Consider the following 19839-nt stretch of genomic DNA (forward strand, 5'->3'; position numbering starts at 1 on the left):
ATCCTATCCAAGACTTTAGTGCACTGACTTTGGCCTAGCCTATTGAATTGAATCTTCTGGTGAACTCAAAGTATTTGCACTGTCTAAGAATAATTGTAACCCTTTATGTTCTAATCATCTTTGCCCTTTACTCCTCTTGAAAAGTATTCTGAAATAGTATTGAAGTATATTTGTGTGTGATTATATTGCCTCATTCTAATGGATGTTTTATAACTGACATAAACACATTAATAAGTATTAATCAAAGAAACCTTGAGTGTAAGAGTTTATTTGAACACTTGTGATTGTAGACCTCTGTGTAACATCACTACTGCTCACATTCCCCTCTTGAGATAAGCCTGGCTGCTCAGCTCAGCTACCAAAACTGTGTAGTACAGACTTATACCAAAGGTTGGTTTGTTTACATCTGTAGTCCTAGTTGTGTGTAGTGGTCCCAAAAGGGTATTGCATACAAACTTTGCCAAACACAGCACAGCTGTGGACATTACATGTCAAAGATGAGGAATATGTTTGAGGACTCAATCCATTTGAAAATTCTATATCTGGGGACCCAATACAAATATAAATAAGGAGGACATGTTTCTTTTAACTCATTTCATTGCCAATAGCGGTCTTTGATATAAACACACAAAATCCTATCTGTATATCAACACTACCTGAGAAAAAAGTTAAACCTCAGACAATTGCTGAATGCACAAATAAACAAAAGTAGTACTTTTCATATCTTTTACAGGGCAGAAACCTCTGTGCATGTCTTCTGGCTGTCATCATCTTCTGTTACACAGCACCTACAAATACAAAGAAACATGTAAACAAGGAACTTTGCATTTCTTTAGTTTGAACTGCATTATAGATGCACACTGTAGTCTACTGAATTGTTCAACTCATTTCATCATTCTTAAATAACTATACAAAATGATGGTCCAGCAAAGAACAGAATACAAATGCCAAATCTCCCTTGTGTAAACGACTATGTAAAATGTGGAATATCTTTTGGAAGCCAGAAACAGGTGTTTCAAATCTTTCTGTACAGTTATTCAGATTTAAAAATGGGACAGCTACTCTCCAAATATGAGGTATGCTTTTACACCCAAGAACTTCTTACCAGTTAATTCGGAGAAACTTTGCTTTGTTTATTAGTGTTACGTAGGATGAAATATAGAGAACAGAAAGGATAAAGGTTCAAAATAGGCATACACTGTGACCCTTCACCTGACCGCATTGAAGGTCATTTCATCCCTTGGGTGGGGTGCCATCCCACAAGCTACTGCTGTACTCAGACCTCCCATCCTCGACTGCACTAATGTGCATTTTTGTTTCAATATGTGCCTAGATGGACAGAAAAATCCTATTTACGATTTTTAAAAGGTCTCAAAAATAGAAAACATTGTCTTTCATGAAACGGACATAAAGCTGAAAGCAAACCCTCTGGCCCTTGATGTTTCCAAGGTGGAATGCACTGGTGCATCTTTTTGCTTCTTTCTTTCCCTTCACAAAAAGATCAATGTGTATTAAATCAGGATAACAATATGGTTTAGAACACCAGATAGCTCATACTACCATAACCTCATGTTTTCAGTCAGTTTTTTGTGTTTAGTTTGTTGTTTATTATCTACACATACTGTCAGAAATAACCTTGTGAGGAAGGCGAAGATGGTGTCGCAGCGAATCAGACCCCTGGAGTAGGCGGCGAGTGGCCTGTGTCTCGCTTTCCTTTTTCTCTCTTAGCACCATCAAAAGGAAAAGTAAGAAAACAGCATAAACGTTAGTCAAAATCATACGACAGAAGGACCTCACTACACTCAAACTGGAAACAAAGGATTTTTGTAATGCACACTACCACTGTAAAGATAGTCATGTACAAACGTGCTTTGCTGGAAATGAGGAAGGCTCTAAATGTTTTTCACACTTCCAATTAACTTTCTTTTGCATCAAGAGCTTTATATAGCGGTTTAAATTGTATTTCATAGCTTAGAGTGAGGGCTCTGAATAAGTGAACACTGCCAGGTACCAGTATCAAGATAACTTGAGCGAATAGGCCATGTCAGCTAATAAAATGCACACATCACAGCCACACCAAGCAGCCATCACTGGAAGTTCGCCTTCAGATTAGTGCCCCACAGAAGCACATCATGGGTATTCAAATGAGCTAAAATGCGTGCTTTTTTTTACTCCATGCTGAAAATTGGCATTTTGAATGGAGCAAAAGAGCAATCTTTTCAGCTAATTTGCATACCCATGATGTATTGCTGTATGGCTCTGACAAGGAGGTGAACTTCCAGTAATGGCTACTAAGTAGCGCTGCATTGTGTGCATCTTATTAAATGAAATGGCATATTAAAAGTAAAAGTTTCTTGCTTATTTTTAAGTCCACCATAATAGTGATGGTGTTCATTTAAGATAATTTATAATACAATAATACAGGTGTGGATTTCCTGTGAAAGATAAGATCCGGAATGACTAATACTAAAGGCAACATGACCAATGCAACGAGGAATAATAAGGTCTTTCTTGGTAACAAGAAATTATCTACATTTAATTAATCGAAGAAAGTGTTAAGTAGAGAATATAATAGACAGGAAATTACCAATTAAGCAATAAAAAGAAGGTTCTTACAACCCATTTGTGATGTACCCTGACTTACCAGCAATGCAGACACAATATTTTAAAAATGGCTACAAATGCCTTGGTCACAAAAGACTTTATTATCTAATGGTACATACTGAAAACATACAGAACTCTGCGTGGTCCACTTAACGTGCAGCAGAACAATCTTCACTTTACAATAAGTGAGTGTCAACTGGTTTATGTAAGAAACAACACTTAAGTCACCTTTTTAAAGAAAAGCCTTATTTACAATAGAAAGAAAAGGTAAAGAAGCAATTACCGCTTATAAAAAGCAGATGCTTTGTTTCAGAGTGGAAGGTTTATGCCTGTATTGAAAGACAACATGATCACAAATAATGAAAAACAAACAAAGCACGTTCACCATATAGCAGTACACTTTCAAAAAGTGACATACAAGTAGTAAAACATTTTATTTGTGTTGCCTGTGAATCCCTTAAACGTAAGGACTTTCAGGCTATAACCCCAAAACTGTTAATTTGGAAACTAAAAACCTTTCTGTCAAGTTCTCCTGGTTCTGTCCATGTGAACTGTATTTAACAAAAGATATACAAAGTCTATACAGCAAGTTGATTAAAAAAAGTCAAAATAAGTCATTAGAAACAGTACACTGAAGGGGCTCTGTCCATCAAGGGTGCAGACTGCAAATGTATCAAGTTAAAAAATGGGGTTGCTGTAAAATGCCAGAGGTTGTAAAGTAATAACAAATAGAACAAGATAATTAAATCAAGCATGCAGGGTTTTTCTGCCACAAACACTACTAACTCAATTGCCATCTGCTCCAGGAGAAATTAAATTTTAAAGACTAGTGATGTCGATGGTTTGGCTTACCTTCAGTGTACTGAAAGCTGTACGCAACCTGCTTTAAAAGAGGAGACCATCCCTGCAGACAGGCTCAAGGATGAACAGACCCTTTTCGGCACTGACTACACCAAGGGCATGCTGCTGTGGCCTGCACACAACCTAGGAAAATGTGAATATAAACAGCATTTACGCTGGCCTATTATTGTTTTGCTTTTATGTAAAAAAAACAAAACTTTAAAGCCAAGTTTCAAAGGGGAAAAAAAATAAACCCGCATTACTGCTCTTTATACAACAAGTACTTATTTAAATGAGAACTGCAAACGCTCTTACACTTTGTGCAGTCTTGGCAATTAAAATATTTCTACAGGGACATTTTATTTACAAAAAGACAGGGCCAGATTTACACTTTTTTCTAAAAAAGAAATACCAGTGTCAGTGTTAATTCAAATAGATCATGCGTCCTCAAATTTCTTCAGAAATATTTATAAATTTATGTACAATAATAAATTGCTTTGCAATTTCTTCAGTCTTTGTATCTTAATTACTCAAACCCTTTGAGGTTCTTCGTCAGACTTAGATCTTTTCCTGGATGAAGGCATGTTGCAGAGCCTGGTTGATGCTAATTCGTTTAGCTGGATCTAACATTAGGATCTGGTCCAACAAGTCCTTAAGTTGGTGTACTTTTTTGCGCTGCTCTTCCGGGAGCCGCTGGCACCCAATCAAGTCAGCTAACATGTCCTTGGTTGGGTTAATGGTGCTCATAACCGTAACTTTCTCCTGAAGAAATAGGAAAAAAAGAAAGCATAAGGCAGGTGATGGCCAACCTTTCCAAGCACAATCTCCCAACTCACTTAAATATAAAAAGAGCCCAAATCATAAAAGCCTATTTACACCGGATCAAATTAACAAAATTCACAAAGGAAACACCACCGGAAGCGCAGGGGTGCACTGCATTCCAATTGTCTCGCAGGGCCCCACTGTGCTGCTGTGCCGAAATACATACTATAACACCAACACCAACACAGGGGATATTTTAATTAATCCATGCACCTACATAGATGCTGCTGGCACAGAGTCGTGGGCCATCTATGAAAGACCTATCCCTTTGAATACTTTGTTTTGTAAAACAGAACATTGGAATAAGTACATTATTTCAGACATTACACTGCATGCAGAGGTCTTAAAAGATCCCTGCTTACACAGTACTTTCCCTGCGACAGGCAGCCGGGCAAAGGGAAAAGAACTGCAAGGCAGTGCACGTCTTTCGGAATAAGGGGTTCACCTTTCACTCAACAAGCACTACGACAAACTGCAAAGTTTTGCCGGTGGGCAAAACCTCACTTGCAAAGTGATAGGCACTAACAGTTTTAATATAAGCCTCCTGCAAAATGAATCCTTTTCCCCCACACATTTCGTAGAACCAAGTGAGAAAAATAGAATGTGAATCAGGGCCATGCAAGTTTCAGACAATCTAATTATTCGCTGAACAGTCTATAGGAAAAGAAATAATGGCGAGTTGAGTGACCAAATGTGGTAGTGTTCAGTGAACTCAGAACCCGTTAGCATATGCTGCAGTAGTTTTTGGCTCTAGAGAGGAATTGTGCCAAATTAATGGGAAAAAAAGGATGCGATGACTGGAAGGTTTTGAATTAATCTTAACCTCTGGCATTGCTCTGAGCATCTGTGATGAATCCTGTGGAGTCAATGATTTCCCTGCAATGCTCTCCGCCCATGTCACATGGAGACGGCAGCCGCTACCTGATCCTGGCCCTGGGGATGGTGCCATGAGGGAGGACCACATGGGAGGAGACGGGTGTCGGGGGAAGGCAGTGACCCCTTCAGGAGAGACGCAGTATTCTTCTTTTTCCTAGGGAATACTTCATAATTCCTAAATTATTTATGGCTTGTTGTCGACATACAAATTTCCCCCCCCTTTAAAATACAGAAACCCCATCCTGCAAATCACTCTAGACCGAATTCCACTCATACCTCAGACACAATACACACAACATCTCCGGTCTCTAATATTTCTTTAATTAAAAATCATAAGCAATATCATTTTTGGAATACTTGAAATGTAACAGACTCCACTCCAATAAAGCGTCAAGTAATGAGACGAGGAAGGAGGGGTTGGTGCAGATTGAAAGAAACACTAAGTTCAATATGCAGATTAGTTATTTTTGTGGACCTCGAGTGCACGGGACATTTAAAGATGGTACTCGGAAGAAAAGCAGAGCCAGAGAGGAAGGCAGAGAGAGAGAGAAGGAAGCAGTACGGGAAAGGACCGTGCTGGCAGAGATTGAGAACGCAGGAATTCCCAGAATGCAGCTTTCCACTGTGAGAGCATCTTACCGGCGTGATGCGAGGCAAGGAGACACTGCTGGCACCATGCGAGGACCATCAGAGCACCAGGAGCAGCAGCAGAGCTACCAGAGATATGGTCGTGCCAAGGAGCAGTAGCCTTTGGTTTCGGTAGCAGAGAGAAGTCGCTGGGAACACTGAAGGAGGTCTGCAGTGAGAGGGATGACGTCCCAGAAGGAAGCTTCATCGTAGCAACTTGCCGTGGGTCGGGAACACAGCAAGACACTAGTGAGTCTGCCCAGAGCCATTGTGGAACCCAGGGCGTACCGACACGCATGTAAGCTGTTATGGAGATTTATCAGTTGTATGCTTAATCCCCTCTCCTAGTAAGAGCTGCTGGACTTCAGCACCCTTTTCTTGCTCACCTGAATGAGGGTAGCTTTTTTTTTTCTCTCATTCCTTCGTATTTGCTCTAACCATGGGAACTCTGTTTTTTTATGTTTTATGGAGTCTTGCGTTCCTCCATATCTCTTAAAGGCATCTGTGTTTCACTTTTGCAGCCCACTATGTGCAGTGCTGCTGGGGATCCTTTGGGTCTTCCTTTTATATTCTTTCATTTTCCCCAAGAACTACTGTTCTTAAGGAAAGAGGGATACTTTGTACCCTTCCTAAAAACCTTTACTACTGAGAGCTAAGCACACCCCACCTTATGTGGAGTGCTGAGAGGATACACAGTATCCCCCTTCTCTCTGATCCTGTGAGTTTTAGGCCACAGTGACAACTCTATAGTTAAGGCTGATGGCAGTGGATGTGTTCTACCGAGTTATGTGCATTTTTCTACCGTAGGCTGTATTCCCAGCTGCAGGTATGCACAAGAGGGTCACCTATGTTCTAACATGGTGGCTACTGGATATTCTGGATTGGTTTGGAACTTCTGAATTTACATATTAAGTGCAAGGTATATGTGAGAGTGAACTTGTTCCCTGGGTTATGGCTCCCCCAGAATGGCAGCAATGGAGTTGAATGGTGCTGAGAGATGAGATTACCCATTGGTTAAGACTGCTCTCATAGCCAGGTTTGGGAAGATCCCTTCCGTATACCCGAAAAGTTTTAGAGATCCAAGAAGAAAGATGTAGTGCTATGGGCTACTTGGTTGTGTGAGAGCCTGAAAAAATTGGATTTGATCGATTTGATTATTTACAGAGCGCGTACCCCGAGGATACCAGGCAAAAACTGCATTTAGGCGCTGATGTAAAAGCCGATTCGGTCGATACTGCATCAGACTAGCGTTGTTGTAGTGTGTGGGGGTCATTTACAGAAAAAGATAGGTTTTAACTGTTTCCTGAAAACAGTCAGAGATTCAATACTTCGAAGGTCTAATGGGAGAGAATTCTAGGCTCAAGGGCCAAAAGTAGAGAACCGCCCATCGCCCCAGGTAGTAGTACTCCCTGATGGGAACTGCAAAAGGTGCTGCTCCTTTGAGGGCAGATATTGCTGTGAACAGTACAGCTGGATTTTTGTATTCAAGTAGGCAGGTGCCATCCCATGAATACATTTGAATACCAAGCAAAGCACCTTGAAGAAAACGCTTTGCTGAACTGGGAGCCAATGGAGATTCCTCTGGTATTGAGAAACGGCGGTTCTTCTAGGCAGTGAGAACATTTGCCTAATGGTGTAATTTTAGGCAACCTGCAGTCTTAATTTGAAATTTGTGAGCCCCCATAAGAAGGGCATTACAGTAATCCAGCCTTGCATTGGTAAGTATGCCTACTACCACTGACCGGTCCTTCTCGACAATGAGCGACACAACAGGTTTTATAAATCTCAGTTGAGAGTATACCGATGGGTGGATTAAGGGCTACAAGGCGAGCACTTATGATGAAATGAGATGTCTTGTCATGCTACAAAGCATTTTTGATGCCTGTTCCCTAGAGTTGAGACAGCACCTTGCTGACTTTAAAGAACTTGACCCTAAGAAGTTAGCACTTGCTGCTGACTTGTGGGTGGCCAACAGGACTACTCAAGGATTCAGGGGAAAAAGCATAACGAGGGTGGGACATATTCCACAAATCCCCACGAAAAGAGGCCCACAAAAATAACAAGGGTATATTCCCCCATAATTTTCATAGGGCTACTGAAACCCCTGGATCCTAACCAGAGGGTGGTTACCAGAAACCCTAAATCCAAAATACATTTTGGAAATGTGTGGTTTGTGGGTCTGGTGACCATGTGAAAGGAGATCCTAGATGCAAGGGTAAACCTTTAGACATGCCATCTGTCTCCTTAGCCTTCACCCATGATGGGGAGGTTCCAATGACTGGTGCCAGCAACCACACTCCGGCTGAAGAACCCACTTGGTGTTCAAGCCAGAGTTTCTTTAGTGTCACTGGTACTGTGGGAACAACAGAAAAGAGGTCGATAACTCCATCCCTGATAATACTAAAGACCATTATAAAGACTGTGTGCTCATCAATGGTCAGGACACGCCTGCTATTAGAGACACTGGGGCCAGCATAACTTTGGAGTTTAAAGCCCCCAAAAAGCTTAGCAAGTTAGGAGGTCTACTCCAAATGTGTGCCATTTTGCCAGCTACAATCGAGTGCCATGATATGACTGTAAGAATCACTGTCAGTGTTCTGAGTGCCTGGTAGGGTACTGTTAGGGAATGACTTGTAAGGCCCTGGGGTATAGTCTCCAGCACACAAACGCCTCCTTCTAAGAAAAGAAGAGAGCTTACCAGAAAAGCCAGGTAGGCACCTTGAGAGACCTCCCCACTGAGACCAAGGAGAAAACCAGAGTCTGCAAAGGAAGAAGGGTATCAAGCCCAAATCTACCTCCAAAAAGAGCTAGAGGATCTGGATCCTAGAACCCACCCTGAGCTGCAGACTTTGCTTACAGAAGGTGGACCCTCTAGGACAGACTTTAGCAGGGGACAACGAGAGGATCCCTCTCTTGAAGGTCTGCGTCTGCAGGCAGCTTCCCAGAGTGAAGGGCAAGAACCTGGGAAGCATAGGTTCTACTGGGAGGATGGCCTCCTCTACAGTGAACCCATAGAATCTACTCCAGGGGACCTCAGGAGACAGATGAGTTCTCCATCCCTGCACATTTTCATGCCCCGGTAGTGTCTTCTTTGGTAATGAGTGGCATTGACTACTGCAAAGCACTCTATTTTGGACAACCTGCCTATCTATTACACCGACTTCAGTTACTACAAAACATAGCTGCCACAGCGGTCACCCACCCTCCCTATGGTGCGCACATGTCTCCTATTCTTCATCAAATGCACTAGCTTCTGGTTGAGAAGAGGGTGCTGTTCAAGTCTCTATGAATTGTGCATAAAGCCTTCTACAAATAGGGGGCTGAATATCTTCAAGCTATATTTCTCCCATATTCTCCATCTAGAGCTCTCTGCTCTCAAACCTCTCTGACCACCCAAATTACCCATACCAAGCCCTCCCGTGTTGGTGGAAGCGCCTTCTTTGTGGCTGCATCAAAACCTTGGAACACCCTAGCCTATGTTTTACGCGAAAGGGAGGATGATTTTTCTTTCTGTTGTGTGTTAAAAAGCTATCTTTTCTAATCTTACTGCTACTGAGTCTGTTCCCCTTTGGCTATCCTTTTCTGTGGTTAGCGCCAAGATGCCCTTGGGTGAAAGCTGGGCTGTACAAATTCCTATAATGTAACAGATGGTACCCCAGGAGATCAGATTCAAATTTCCGTAGTTAGCCCATGATGTCCCTCTGGCTGGTTATTTGAGCTCACAAAGGACCAAAGTGATGTATTTCTACTGGCCCAAGGTCGCTACAGAAGTAGAAGAGCATTGCGGAGTGAGCTGCTGAGTGACTGCAGACTTTGGCAGACCCAGAGTCTTCCTACAGTGGCCTTCGTTTACCCAGCTCATCCAAGACTTCAAAAACATCATTCAGCCGCGGAGTGAGCTGCTGAGTGACTGCAGACTTTGGCAGACCGTGGCAGGGAGTGGAGGAGCCTGCCTGCCAGCTTGTGCGGTGAGCCCCTTTTCTGTGTGACTCGTGACTTTGCTCGACCACTTTGGCCGCCGTGACGTGACGGTGGTCATCTCTGAGCAAACCTCTATCGCAAGGACTAGGACCCAGGACTTAGCAAACTACGCTCAGTACAGTCTAGTACTGCATCAGGAATCGGGCAGGTATGACGCCCCCTCCCGCACTTTTCCCTTGCCTTCCCGCCCCCCCTCCCCTGGATGTGGAATCCTCCTCTGCCTCCCCCCTGTCCGGTCCCCCGTCTCCCGTGCTAGCCTTCCTGCCAGCCCTCGTAGTTCCTAGTCTTACCTGTCCGCCCGCTAATGAAGCAGAGGTCACCTGCCGCGTCCTGCGGCCACCGAAGGAAGCATGTGCTCTGAAACCGAACTCGAAGAGGAGGGGCGAGAAGTCTTTGGTGCCGAAGCGGGTACCGAAGCGGACAATCTCGTCAGACCCGCCTGACTCCTCGCCAGATTTTTCGGTGAAGACAGCGAAGACAGCGAGGCTGAATCTGTCGAGATGTGACGAGTCTCTTCCAGTCAGCCCGTCTGAGGCGCTACCCGGCTCATAGCCATCTCGATTGAATCATCAAAATCAGCCGGAGCTCGCGCCCTCGAAACCAGCTTCTCTAGATCAGGCCGAGCAAAACTCGCAAGTCTTGTTTACCTCCCTTGCGGAGGCGGGGCTTTCGAGTAATTCATTAGCTTCGGAGAGACGAACTACAAACGAAACATCTAGTCTGGAAAATAAAATCTCCAGTAACCAAGTAACTGAAACTTATACTGCTACGATTCTGATCGGGGTCAGCAACTTGGAGTGCTGCATGCAGCAAACTACAACTCCAACAATTCCCTAAAAAGGTGGAAAAGTCAGACTGACAAATGCAACGCATACTTCAACTGAAACATTATGCACTGTTGTAGTCCACAACGTGCAGGTGTGTGAGGTCCTGGAGAGTCCAACTGAAGTCCAGACCACTGCAAAGGACGCCCAATTAATAGGCATCACCAACAGACCCACTGGAACCATTCCAGTGTTGAAAAACTTCAAGACTGACAATCCTTTGCACGCTCCTGTCTCCTGCAATCCACAGGACGGAGTTGACCATTGCTATGAACCAGGTACTTCGAGTGCATCTAATTCACATGTAATGGCCGACCAAACAATGTCAAAAAAGCATGATGGGGCGGTAACCCAAGTAAAAAAAAAAAAAGACAAACAAGGATCTCAAACGGAGGGAGTGCCTAAACAGCTTACCCCCGCGCTAATCAAAATCCATCGACATAATCCTAACAGGATGAGAAGAAGAGCGACTCTAAAACCAAAAGTACCTTTAAGCAAAAAAATGGGCCCGAAGAACGGACCTGGCATGCCTTTTACTGTTGCAGCAATGAATGATTTCTTCAAAAAGAAATTAGAGACTCGACTGAATCTGCAGCAGGAGTTGTCGGACAGTGAATTCTTGGAAAGTTTCTCGCAAACAGAAACAGAAACGACATCTTTAAAAAGCTGTGCAGAAGAAGTTATTACACTTTTAAAACTTTCCGACTCCGTCTCTGCAAAGACGCTGACCAAGAGTTTGCTGGCACTGAGAGGGCACTACACTAACAAAACTGTAACAACAGCGAGAAAAGAACAATGTTTGAATGGGGAGGCGAGTGACTGTCCATCCCCTGTAAAACCTGGAGCTGAAAGCACAAGTTCAGTCGAAATACAACCAATTCATCAGCGACTGCAGAGTTCTGTGAACAATTCACCTAACCTGCATCCGACACCATCTGAGCGAGGAAATGAGACGACCAGAAGCCCACAGAGGTCGGACTTCCAAACGACACCATGCTCACCATCGAGGTCAGGAAATATAATGCCATCAGCTGAGCCCAAGCATGATGAGCATGTGCGGGCCAGTGCTACAAAGTCAGCAAAAACTCCAACGCTGTCGTATACTCCTATACGCATGCGCAGACTGAGCGAAATACAACAACCATCGTTACAAGACCCTTCCCAACAAAAGGCTGACATAATGACCATTATGTCTACTGTAACAATTGCGCTGGCACCTTTCAGTAAGCTATATGAGAGCCTAAATGATACTCTCCGCGATCAGATGTCCATGCTGGCCTCCATGCAGTCGAAACTAAACTATCTGGAAGGGTACATTCTTGGGACAGGGGGCACCTTGATACCTAGGGCAGACAGACCGCCCATCTGGACTGATCCCAAAATAATGCAGCCCCCTCTAGAGCTGCACACACCGGATGGAGAAAACGCCAAGGGAGGGCCAGACTTTACTGAAAGAAACCAGACACTAACGTCAACTGTCAATTCTGAGACAGACTTTACAGCAGTTCAACAAAAAACAAGAAAAGGTGAATCAGCAGTGGTACAACTGAAGGATCCTCTAGACAAGATTATTGCAATAATAGAGGAAGAGGAGGAAGTCTCTCAGGCTGATCACTCAAACGAGGTCACAGAAGGACCCACTAAACAAGCACCAAACCCCTTCTCCTATACAAAGTCAGGGGAAGGGATGAGCAGGCCTGCCAAAGGCTTCTGGGAAAACCCTAAGGTTTTTTCCTACGGTATATTCTCTCAGCAAAAGTCTATTGTCCATCCTACTTCCAAGAAAGACAAGAACATGCAAGCTGTGGTTTCTAGCCTACAAGACCTGCGGCGACGAACAAAGACGGCTGCAAGAAGGGTAACCCCTATGCTTCAACCAAAGGAGGGGACCTCTGTATGCCAGATCCATGTCACTGAAGTACGTAACAGCCAGGCAAAGAAAACACACCCAGTTCCCACTGTGGATGACCAGTCAGACTGGAGTACGATAACCATCGATGAGATTGGGTAGGAAAACAACACCAGGAAAACCCCTCAGAGAAAAGTGGGGGAAGTGGCAACAGATACTCCTAACAAGGAACCCCCGATCAAAGTCCAAATACATGACCACCCGGCATCATCGCCGAAGTATTCAGAGAAAACTCAAAAAAGCCAAAAATTGCGATTTGGAGATGCATCGAAAACAAGGTCGAACTCAACGTGCATAAAGAGAATGGACCCAGTGCATAGAACAAGTCCGAACATTTGGAGAAATGTCCGACCCTCACCTGAGCCAGCACATCGCCGGAGAAACGAGTCGATGGCTGACACAACAACTCCAAACTCGAAGGTGGAAACGGGTCGCAAAAATGTAATCTCGCACGTGCAACACTTCCCTTGGGTGGAATCGAATTCTAAAAGCACAAGAAGATCTGAACCTGAAAGACCCCCAAAAATGGAATCTAAGAAAATAGTAAGCGACTGTATTCTAAGATTGAAAAGCATAAATCCAAATTTGGGCAGAGTGACCTTGAACAGAACTAACATCCTAAAAATCCTAATGCAAATTCCAAGCTTAAGACATATTCGAAATCAGGACCTCTGGATGGTGGAGCCAAGCATGTCTGGAAGACTCGATTATTCCTATATACAGCTCAACTCCAAGAACATCGAATCTCAATTACTGAGGGAAACTGAAACTCTCCTGCGGTTGGGCTATGAACTAGCGGAAATTAAATGTTTGAATAAACAAACAGATTCTTCAATAGAAGCGGGTAGGGTAACACCCAACCCCAACACTTCTAAACCACCGAAATGAGATACTCGTGTTCATTACATTAGCAGGATGGAACACGTCCGTCCGGTTTATAATGAGCAAAAAACGGACACGCACAGAACACAAAAATGTAACCAGGGGGAAAGAAAAAGATTTGACAAAGCCCACGAAGGTGAAGGACGTATGGAACAGCATCAAACACGAAACGAAAGGCATCCCTGTTCCCCACGGAATGCACAAGTATCAAACAAGCATGGTGCAACAGGGGCAAACCAATCAGGGCCTTGGTCCTGGTCCAACTCTAAGAGGACCCCGCGATGTAACCAGTAGCCACGATCAGTGGTTGACGTGACCTATCATCCGTCAATCCATGAAGAACCAACTGATGGGAAAACACCCCCAAAGAAGCTTCTAAAACTTGGCTGTTGGAACACGAGGGGCTTTTGGCATCTAACCAAAGCAACCGATGTTATCCTAGGTCATTTCGACATTATGTGTCTTCAAGAAACATGGTTGACCTCCAAACCGCAGCTGGATGGATACAAAATCATCTTTACGGCTGCAAAGAAAGGGGCAGCAGGACGCCCGTATGCAGGACTCTTAACCATGGTCGGAGCGGGCTCTGGAGTTGATGTTGTGGAAACTCTCTCATCACCGCTCTGGATCCAAGCATCAATCTTAAAATGCAAGACACTTTCCACTGTTTCTTTTTTTTTTTTTTTTTTTTTTTTTTTTTTTTATAACATGTTTTTATTGAGGTCTCGACAATTGCAGCAGCGCCCAGCAAACACAATATATAGTAGTATGCATAACAATATTGTTGTTAAATACATAAATAACAGTAGTAATTTAAACAGTTGTTTCGATATCAGAAAGCATGTCACAGAGGTATGTCCTGAATGGGCCCCAAATGTCTTTTGGCCTGCTCATGCTCGGTTGGGACAGCACGAATTGTTCCTCGCATTCATTGATGTAGGTTAGTTCACGTAAGAACACGTCCATGGTGGGGGCAGCCGGGCTCTTCCACAACTTCAATATGCATCTTTTAGCTATAACACACGACACATTGAACAATCTTCTACGCTTCTCGGAGCATTTACCTATATCACCAAATAAGTATTTTTGTGGGGTCAGGTGCGGGGGAATCTGTGTGACTTCATTTAGCATTTCCGCTACTTTCTCCCAGAAACGCATCACAACTGGACACTCCCAGTACATATGATAAGACCCCGCTGCCGGGGACCCACATTTGGGACATTTGCCTGGGTCATCTGGTGTGAATGTAGCTATCCTGGCGGGTGTGTAATGCAGTCTGTTGAGGATTTTAAATTGTATTTGTCGAAGCCCGGCATTGAGGGAGACTCGCTTTGTTAGTGCACAGTATCTCGCCCACTTTTCTTCTGGTATTGGCATTTTCATGTCCACTTCCCATTTCTCCCTCACCTGGCTTACCACTGCAGAGTGAGTCTGCATTGCCTTGTAAAGTCTGGAGATTCCCAGCCCACCCCGCACTGTAACCAACTGCACACACGGGTGGGAAGGGGGTTCGTCTGGGAATGACGGCCAGCGACTGTGATATGCTGATCTCATTCGATAGTACTGCAATGTCTTGAGCTGCCCACCTCCCACGCCCCTGGTGAACACCTCCAGGGTCACGAATTTCCCCTCTAGGTACATATCGCCTATTTTCATCTCCCTGCCGGGGTCCCAGGTTTCCTGTATATCGGTATCGAACGTGGGGGGGAGGCCAGGGTATTTCCACAGGGGCACCTCAGGGTTATATGGAGTCTCTATTTTCAGCCTTTTATATATCGCTCCCCAGGCTTTTACTGTGCAACTCACAGGGTCGAACTCGCAAGAGTCTTTATGTCTTGTGTCGAAGATCACTGATCCAATGTTAGTGGGCTCGGTAGTGTATTCCTCTATTTGCGCGTGAGGGGAGTTGTCACAATCATCGTACCAGTACTTTGCAAATTGTGCTTGTGACACAGTATAATAGAGCTCAAAGTCTGGTGCGGCCATTCCCCCCTTCTCGTAGGGTTCTGTCATCTTTTCCCAGCTGATTCTGGCTGTCTTCCCGTCCCACAGAAAGGACACCACCATAGAACGAAGTCTAGAGAAGAACTCTCTCCCTGGCCATATGGGGATGTTTACAAATAGGTATAACAATTTCGGCAGTACGATCATTTTAAGAATGGCAATTCTACCGTGTAGTGAAATTGGGAGACGCCTCCATATCTGTAATTTAACATTAAGTGTGTGTAGCGCCTGATCGTGATTGTCGATGTATAGTGTTTGTTTGTTGCAGGAGACCAGTACCCCGAGGTATCTGATGTGGTGTGCAGACCATTTAAGGCCACACTTTCCACTGTTTCAAAAGTGGGTATAATCCTCTTGATAAACGTTTACTGGAACCTTGAGTCGACAACAAGTGATGAATTCACCTCAGTCCTCCAGAACCTGCTGGGAGAGGCATACGGAAAAAACCTGGATCACAGCACAATCATAAATGGCGATATTAACGCGAAGTGTGAAGGGATTGGAAATTACCAAAAGCCTATAGACCACAACTCCCTTGTGAGAAAAAGAGGAAAACTCCTTGATGCGCTAATGGAAGCCAGAGACATGTATAACCTTCACTGGTATCGTAAAGCGAGTAACCTCGAGATCCCGACATGGCAAAGAGGGGAGCAACAAGGGACGATAGACCATACATTTGTCTCAAGAGATCTCCTTCCTAAAATTCACTCTTTCAAGATTGTACAAACAGCTTTCAGTGACCATAACCTTTTAGTCACAGAAGGTTTAGTGTCCATTGATCAATCTTTAAAGTGCTCCTTACCACTCGAGACGTCGGAGAGGAGAAAACGAGTAAAAATCTCTGAAAAAGGCCTACGTGAAATTGAAGCATGCTATACTCGAATCGATCACAAGAACCATGTATCTGCTAAAAGCAACAGGGAGGGTCTAGACTACACTCCTCTCCTAACCAAGTTCCAGATGTCATCAGCCAAATTAACCAAACCACAGAATGGTCACTCACATTCATATAATAAAGATCTGGTAGAAACAAAGACTCCATAGGAGACTGAAAAAAATCTATCAAAAGTCACCTTCCAACGAAACTTTGGCGAACTAGACAAAGGCTGTCCAGAACTATAAGGGTTGGCTCATCCATCATCGGCACAAACTATACCGACTCCGAACAGATGTTGCTCGCCATCTGTGGAAATAAGCCGAAGGACTTTTGGAACTTAATTAAAGGTACCGTAAACAAGACCAATGACAACATACAAAATAATGTAGGAGGGCCGTTGGATAAACCACTTCTCGGTATTGTTTGCACCGATTCCACCATCGAATATAAATCAAGTGGACAACAGGCCGAGACGCAAAGACAAAACTCCCTGGGAAATTCCAGACGACAAGGAATCAATCTGCATTAAATTAAGGAAATTGAACGATTCCAGAGCACCTGGGCCAGATGGCATAAGCAATCTAGAACTAAAAAAACATCCAGAGTTGTGGGCCAGCATAATGAGTAAAATTTTGCCAAATTGCAACCTTTCCAATGAAGTTCCACCGTCCTGGAAGAAAGCCAACATTGTTCCAATATTCAAGAGAGGCGCTACTGATGATCCTAATCAGTATAGACCAATCGCCCTCCTGGACGTGATGGGGAAGGTCTACGCATCCCTTGTATTAGACTCACTTCAAACCTGGATTCGCGTTAACAATCTTGCGGACCCTTTTCAGAATGGCTTCGTAAGGCATTCAGGAACCACTACCAACATCTTGCTACTGAGCGCTCTGAAAGCCAAAATCTTACAAGGTGGCTTTCCCATCTACGTTGTCTTTATTGACCTGGTCCAAGCTTTTGACCAGGTCAATAGACAACGTCTTTGGACAAAACTTGAAGCCAAAGATTGCCCGGATTCAATTCTTGAACGTCTCAGCGCCGAGGGGCGCCTATCAGAAGAAATCGAGACTTCAAGAGGCGTAAAAAGCAGGGATGTCCTCTGGCGCCTACGCTGTACAATTCTTATATCGCAGATTACGGCGAATCAAGTGCAGCGATCAAACACTTTCCACCATCATTAGGAGGCTCTAAAATAGAGCGATTACTCTACGCCGATGACATTATTCTGATGGATCCGACGCCTATTGGCTTACAGCGCCAAATAGACAATCTAGTGACATTCATGGCAAAGAACAACTTGAGGCTAAACAAAGACAAAACGAAAATCCTCATTCTTGGACAGTCTGCAAAGAGAAAACAAAAATTCACATGGCACTGTGAGGGTCAAAACCTGGAAACACTACAAGCATTCAAATATCTGGGAATTATGATAAGTAATGACAAAGAGGAAAAAATTATGCAAGAAGCACTATGGTCAAAACTGAAGAGCCTAACCGCGCAAACTAAGGCTGCGGATAGAAATTACGGTCGCTTCTCGATCGTTCCAACCTTGAGATTCTTCAAGGCCAAGGTGGTGCCGGCCTTGATTTATGTCATGGACGCAATGCCATTGGCCCCGGACTTTATCTGGGAGAAATATGAAAGCTACTTCTGGCGGTCAGTCCTAGGTCTGGCGAACTCCACCCCAATCGCCTTAATAAGAAGAGAACTGTGTTCACCATCTCTCTTAGTAACAAAAATGAGAGCAAGCCTTATGTTGTACCGGAAAGTAATTAACGCGCCTGAAGCAAAAGTCCTTTACCTTATCAGAAAGGAAATCCAGAACCTGTGACAATTGGATGCTCTCCAGCTGGGAACAACTAAATCTGACCATCCCAAAGGAACTGGACCTCAACGTGGAGACACTGATCCAAAATCCCAACAAAGTATCGTAAAAAATGCTTGAAGCGGACTGGATTAATACTTAAGAAGTAGCTAATACGTATTCTCTGACAGCAAATATTCCAAGTGTTCCAATGAAGCTAGACGCGGTACAAGGCTGTCTTCAGAAATTCCCAGATAAGAGGTTAAGCCGACTGTTCCTGGGGTTTAAATTAAACCAACTGAAAACAAATGAAATCCTGGCCATACGCAAGCAAGCTGAAACGAATATCCGTCGCTCCTGCAAAACTGAGAACAAAATAGAAACCACGAAACATTTGATTCTCGAATGCGCAGGTCTGGTGACATTAAGACATCGATTCCTTGCGGACCCACTGAAGAACTACTCCACCTTAGACCTGGAAGATCTATGGGCAATGCTGTCCTATGGTAATAACAGGCGCTTTGTCATCGGAATGACTTTGTTCTTCAAAGCTCTGAACTTGTAATAGATTGAGCAAGCGAAGGGAAGTCCAACCCCCAAAGACATACAAAAATTACATCACGTCGAAGTCGCTTCTTCATCTGAGAGTCGGGACTGAGGTCAAGTCAAGTAAATGAACTAAATTAGGATATGAACTCAAGGTCATAAGGACTTTCTCTCTTCTTTTTTGTAAAAATTGTTATACAATTAAAACAGAACAATTTTTTTTTTTTTTTTTAAAAGTGCATTGCAGAAGCTGCTACACTTGCCAATTGTCAGGCAAAAGTGGAACCAGGAATGTGCACCCTTATTGCCCTTTCCAGTCATGGGAGTCCCCTTTGAGAGGGTGGGGATTGACATTGTTGGTTCCTTAGAACCTCCAAATTCCTCAGGCAACTGGTTTATCCTGGTTGCAGTGGACCATGCCACTAGATAACCAGAGTCCATACCAATGAGTACTGTTACTGCGCAGGCAGTTGCTAAGGCCCTACTTGGTATTTTTACCAGAGTAGGTTTTCCTAAGGAAGTTGTATCCGACAGGGGATCACATTCTATGTCCCACTACATGTAAGCCATGTGGAAAACCTGTGGTGTCACCTACAAATTCTCAACATCCTACCACTGTCAAACCATTGGGTCAATACCACATTCCCTCTCCCAACAGGCCACGTATGATAATTTATCTTCACTGGATGCCTTTTCTAGCAGTCAGCAGCAAGTGGAAATCACACGCGTTTCCTAGTTCTATCGGCATAGGCAATCTGCCGCCTGCCTGTTTAACCTGATTATTGAACAACCAGTGCCTGAGTTGAAAGTACCTTAAACGCTCTGTTTCAGATAAATTAAACTTCTCCTTAGATTCTGTAAATGCGAGTGGCGTTCCCTCCTTATATAGGTCTCTCAGCTGTAAGAGCCAGAGTGACTTCCATTGTGCAAATGTCCTCCCCCCAATGCACGGAGTGGACTCTGGATTATGTAACACCGGGTAAAGAGGACGAGGACCAGGTTTAAAACCCAGTTGTGTGCAAGCTTTTTCCCAGTGGTGTGATCCAGGGGGGTAAACCGAGCCAACCTGTTTGAGTGTCTTCCATTCCGGACACCTCTCTTCTAATGCCCAGTCTAGCATCAGCGCGATATGTGCCACCCGAAAATAACTGAATAGATGGCGCCCCCCAGCACTCGAGATCTAAGCAGCACTTTTCCTAGAAATTCTAAGGTTTTCCACTGCCAGATGAATCGACCCACC

The 19839-nt window shown here is 44.0% G+C and overlaps 1 protein-coding gene across 10 annotated transcripts in view; it reads right to left on the reverse strand.

Moving 5' to 3' along the window:
• The window catches only part of PRP4K (pre-mRNA processing factor kinase PRP4K), a 1306928-nt gene that overhangs the window by 192617 nt on the left and 1094472 nt on the right, over nt 1–19839 (reverse strand). For 3 of the 10 annotated variants that reach the window (XM_069613496.1, XM_069613498.1, XM_069613499.1), the window contains one exon: nt 2685–4206. In XM_069613496.1, coding sequence (XP_069469597.1) covers nt 4003–4206 — 204 coding nt within the window. In that variant the 3' untranslated portion in view covers nt 2685–4002. Of the gene's footprint in view, nt 1–715; nt 789–1622; nt 1724–2684; nt 4207–19839 lie in introns of those variants that run through there. The other 7 variants (XR_011274232.1, XR_011274231.1, XR_011274234.1 and 4 more) reach the window with 7 other exon arrangements.

This window comes from Ambystoma mexicanum, chromosome 5p, assembly GCF_040938575.1.
Source record: "Ambystoma mexicanum isolate Mex_15411 chromosome 5p, UKY_AmexF1_1, whole genome shotgun sequence".
NCBI classification, from domain to species: Eukaryota; Metazoa; Chordata; class Amphibia; order Caudata; family Ambystomatidae; genus Ambystoma; species Ambystoma mexicanum.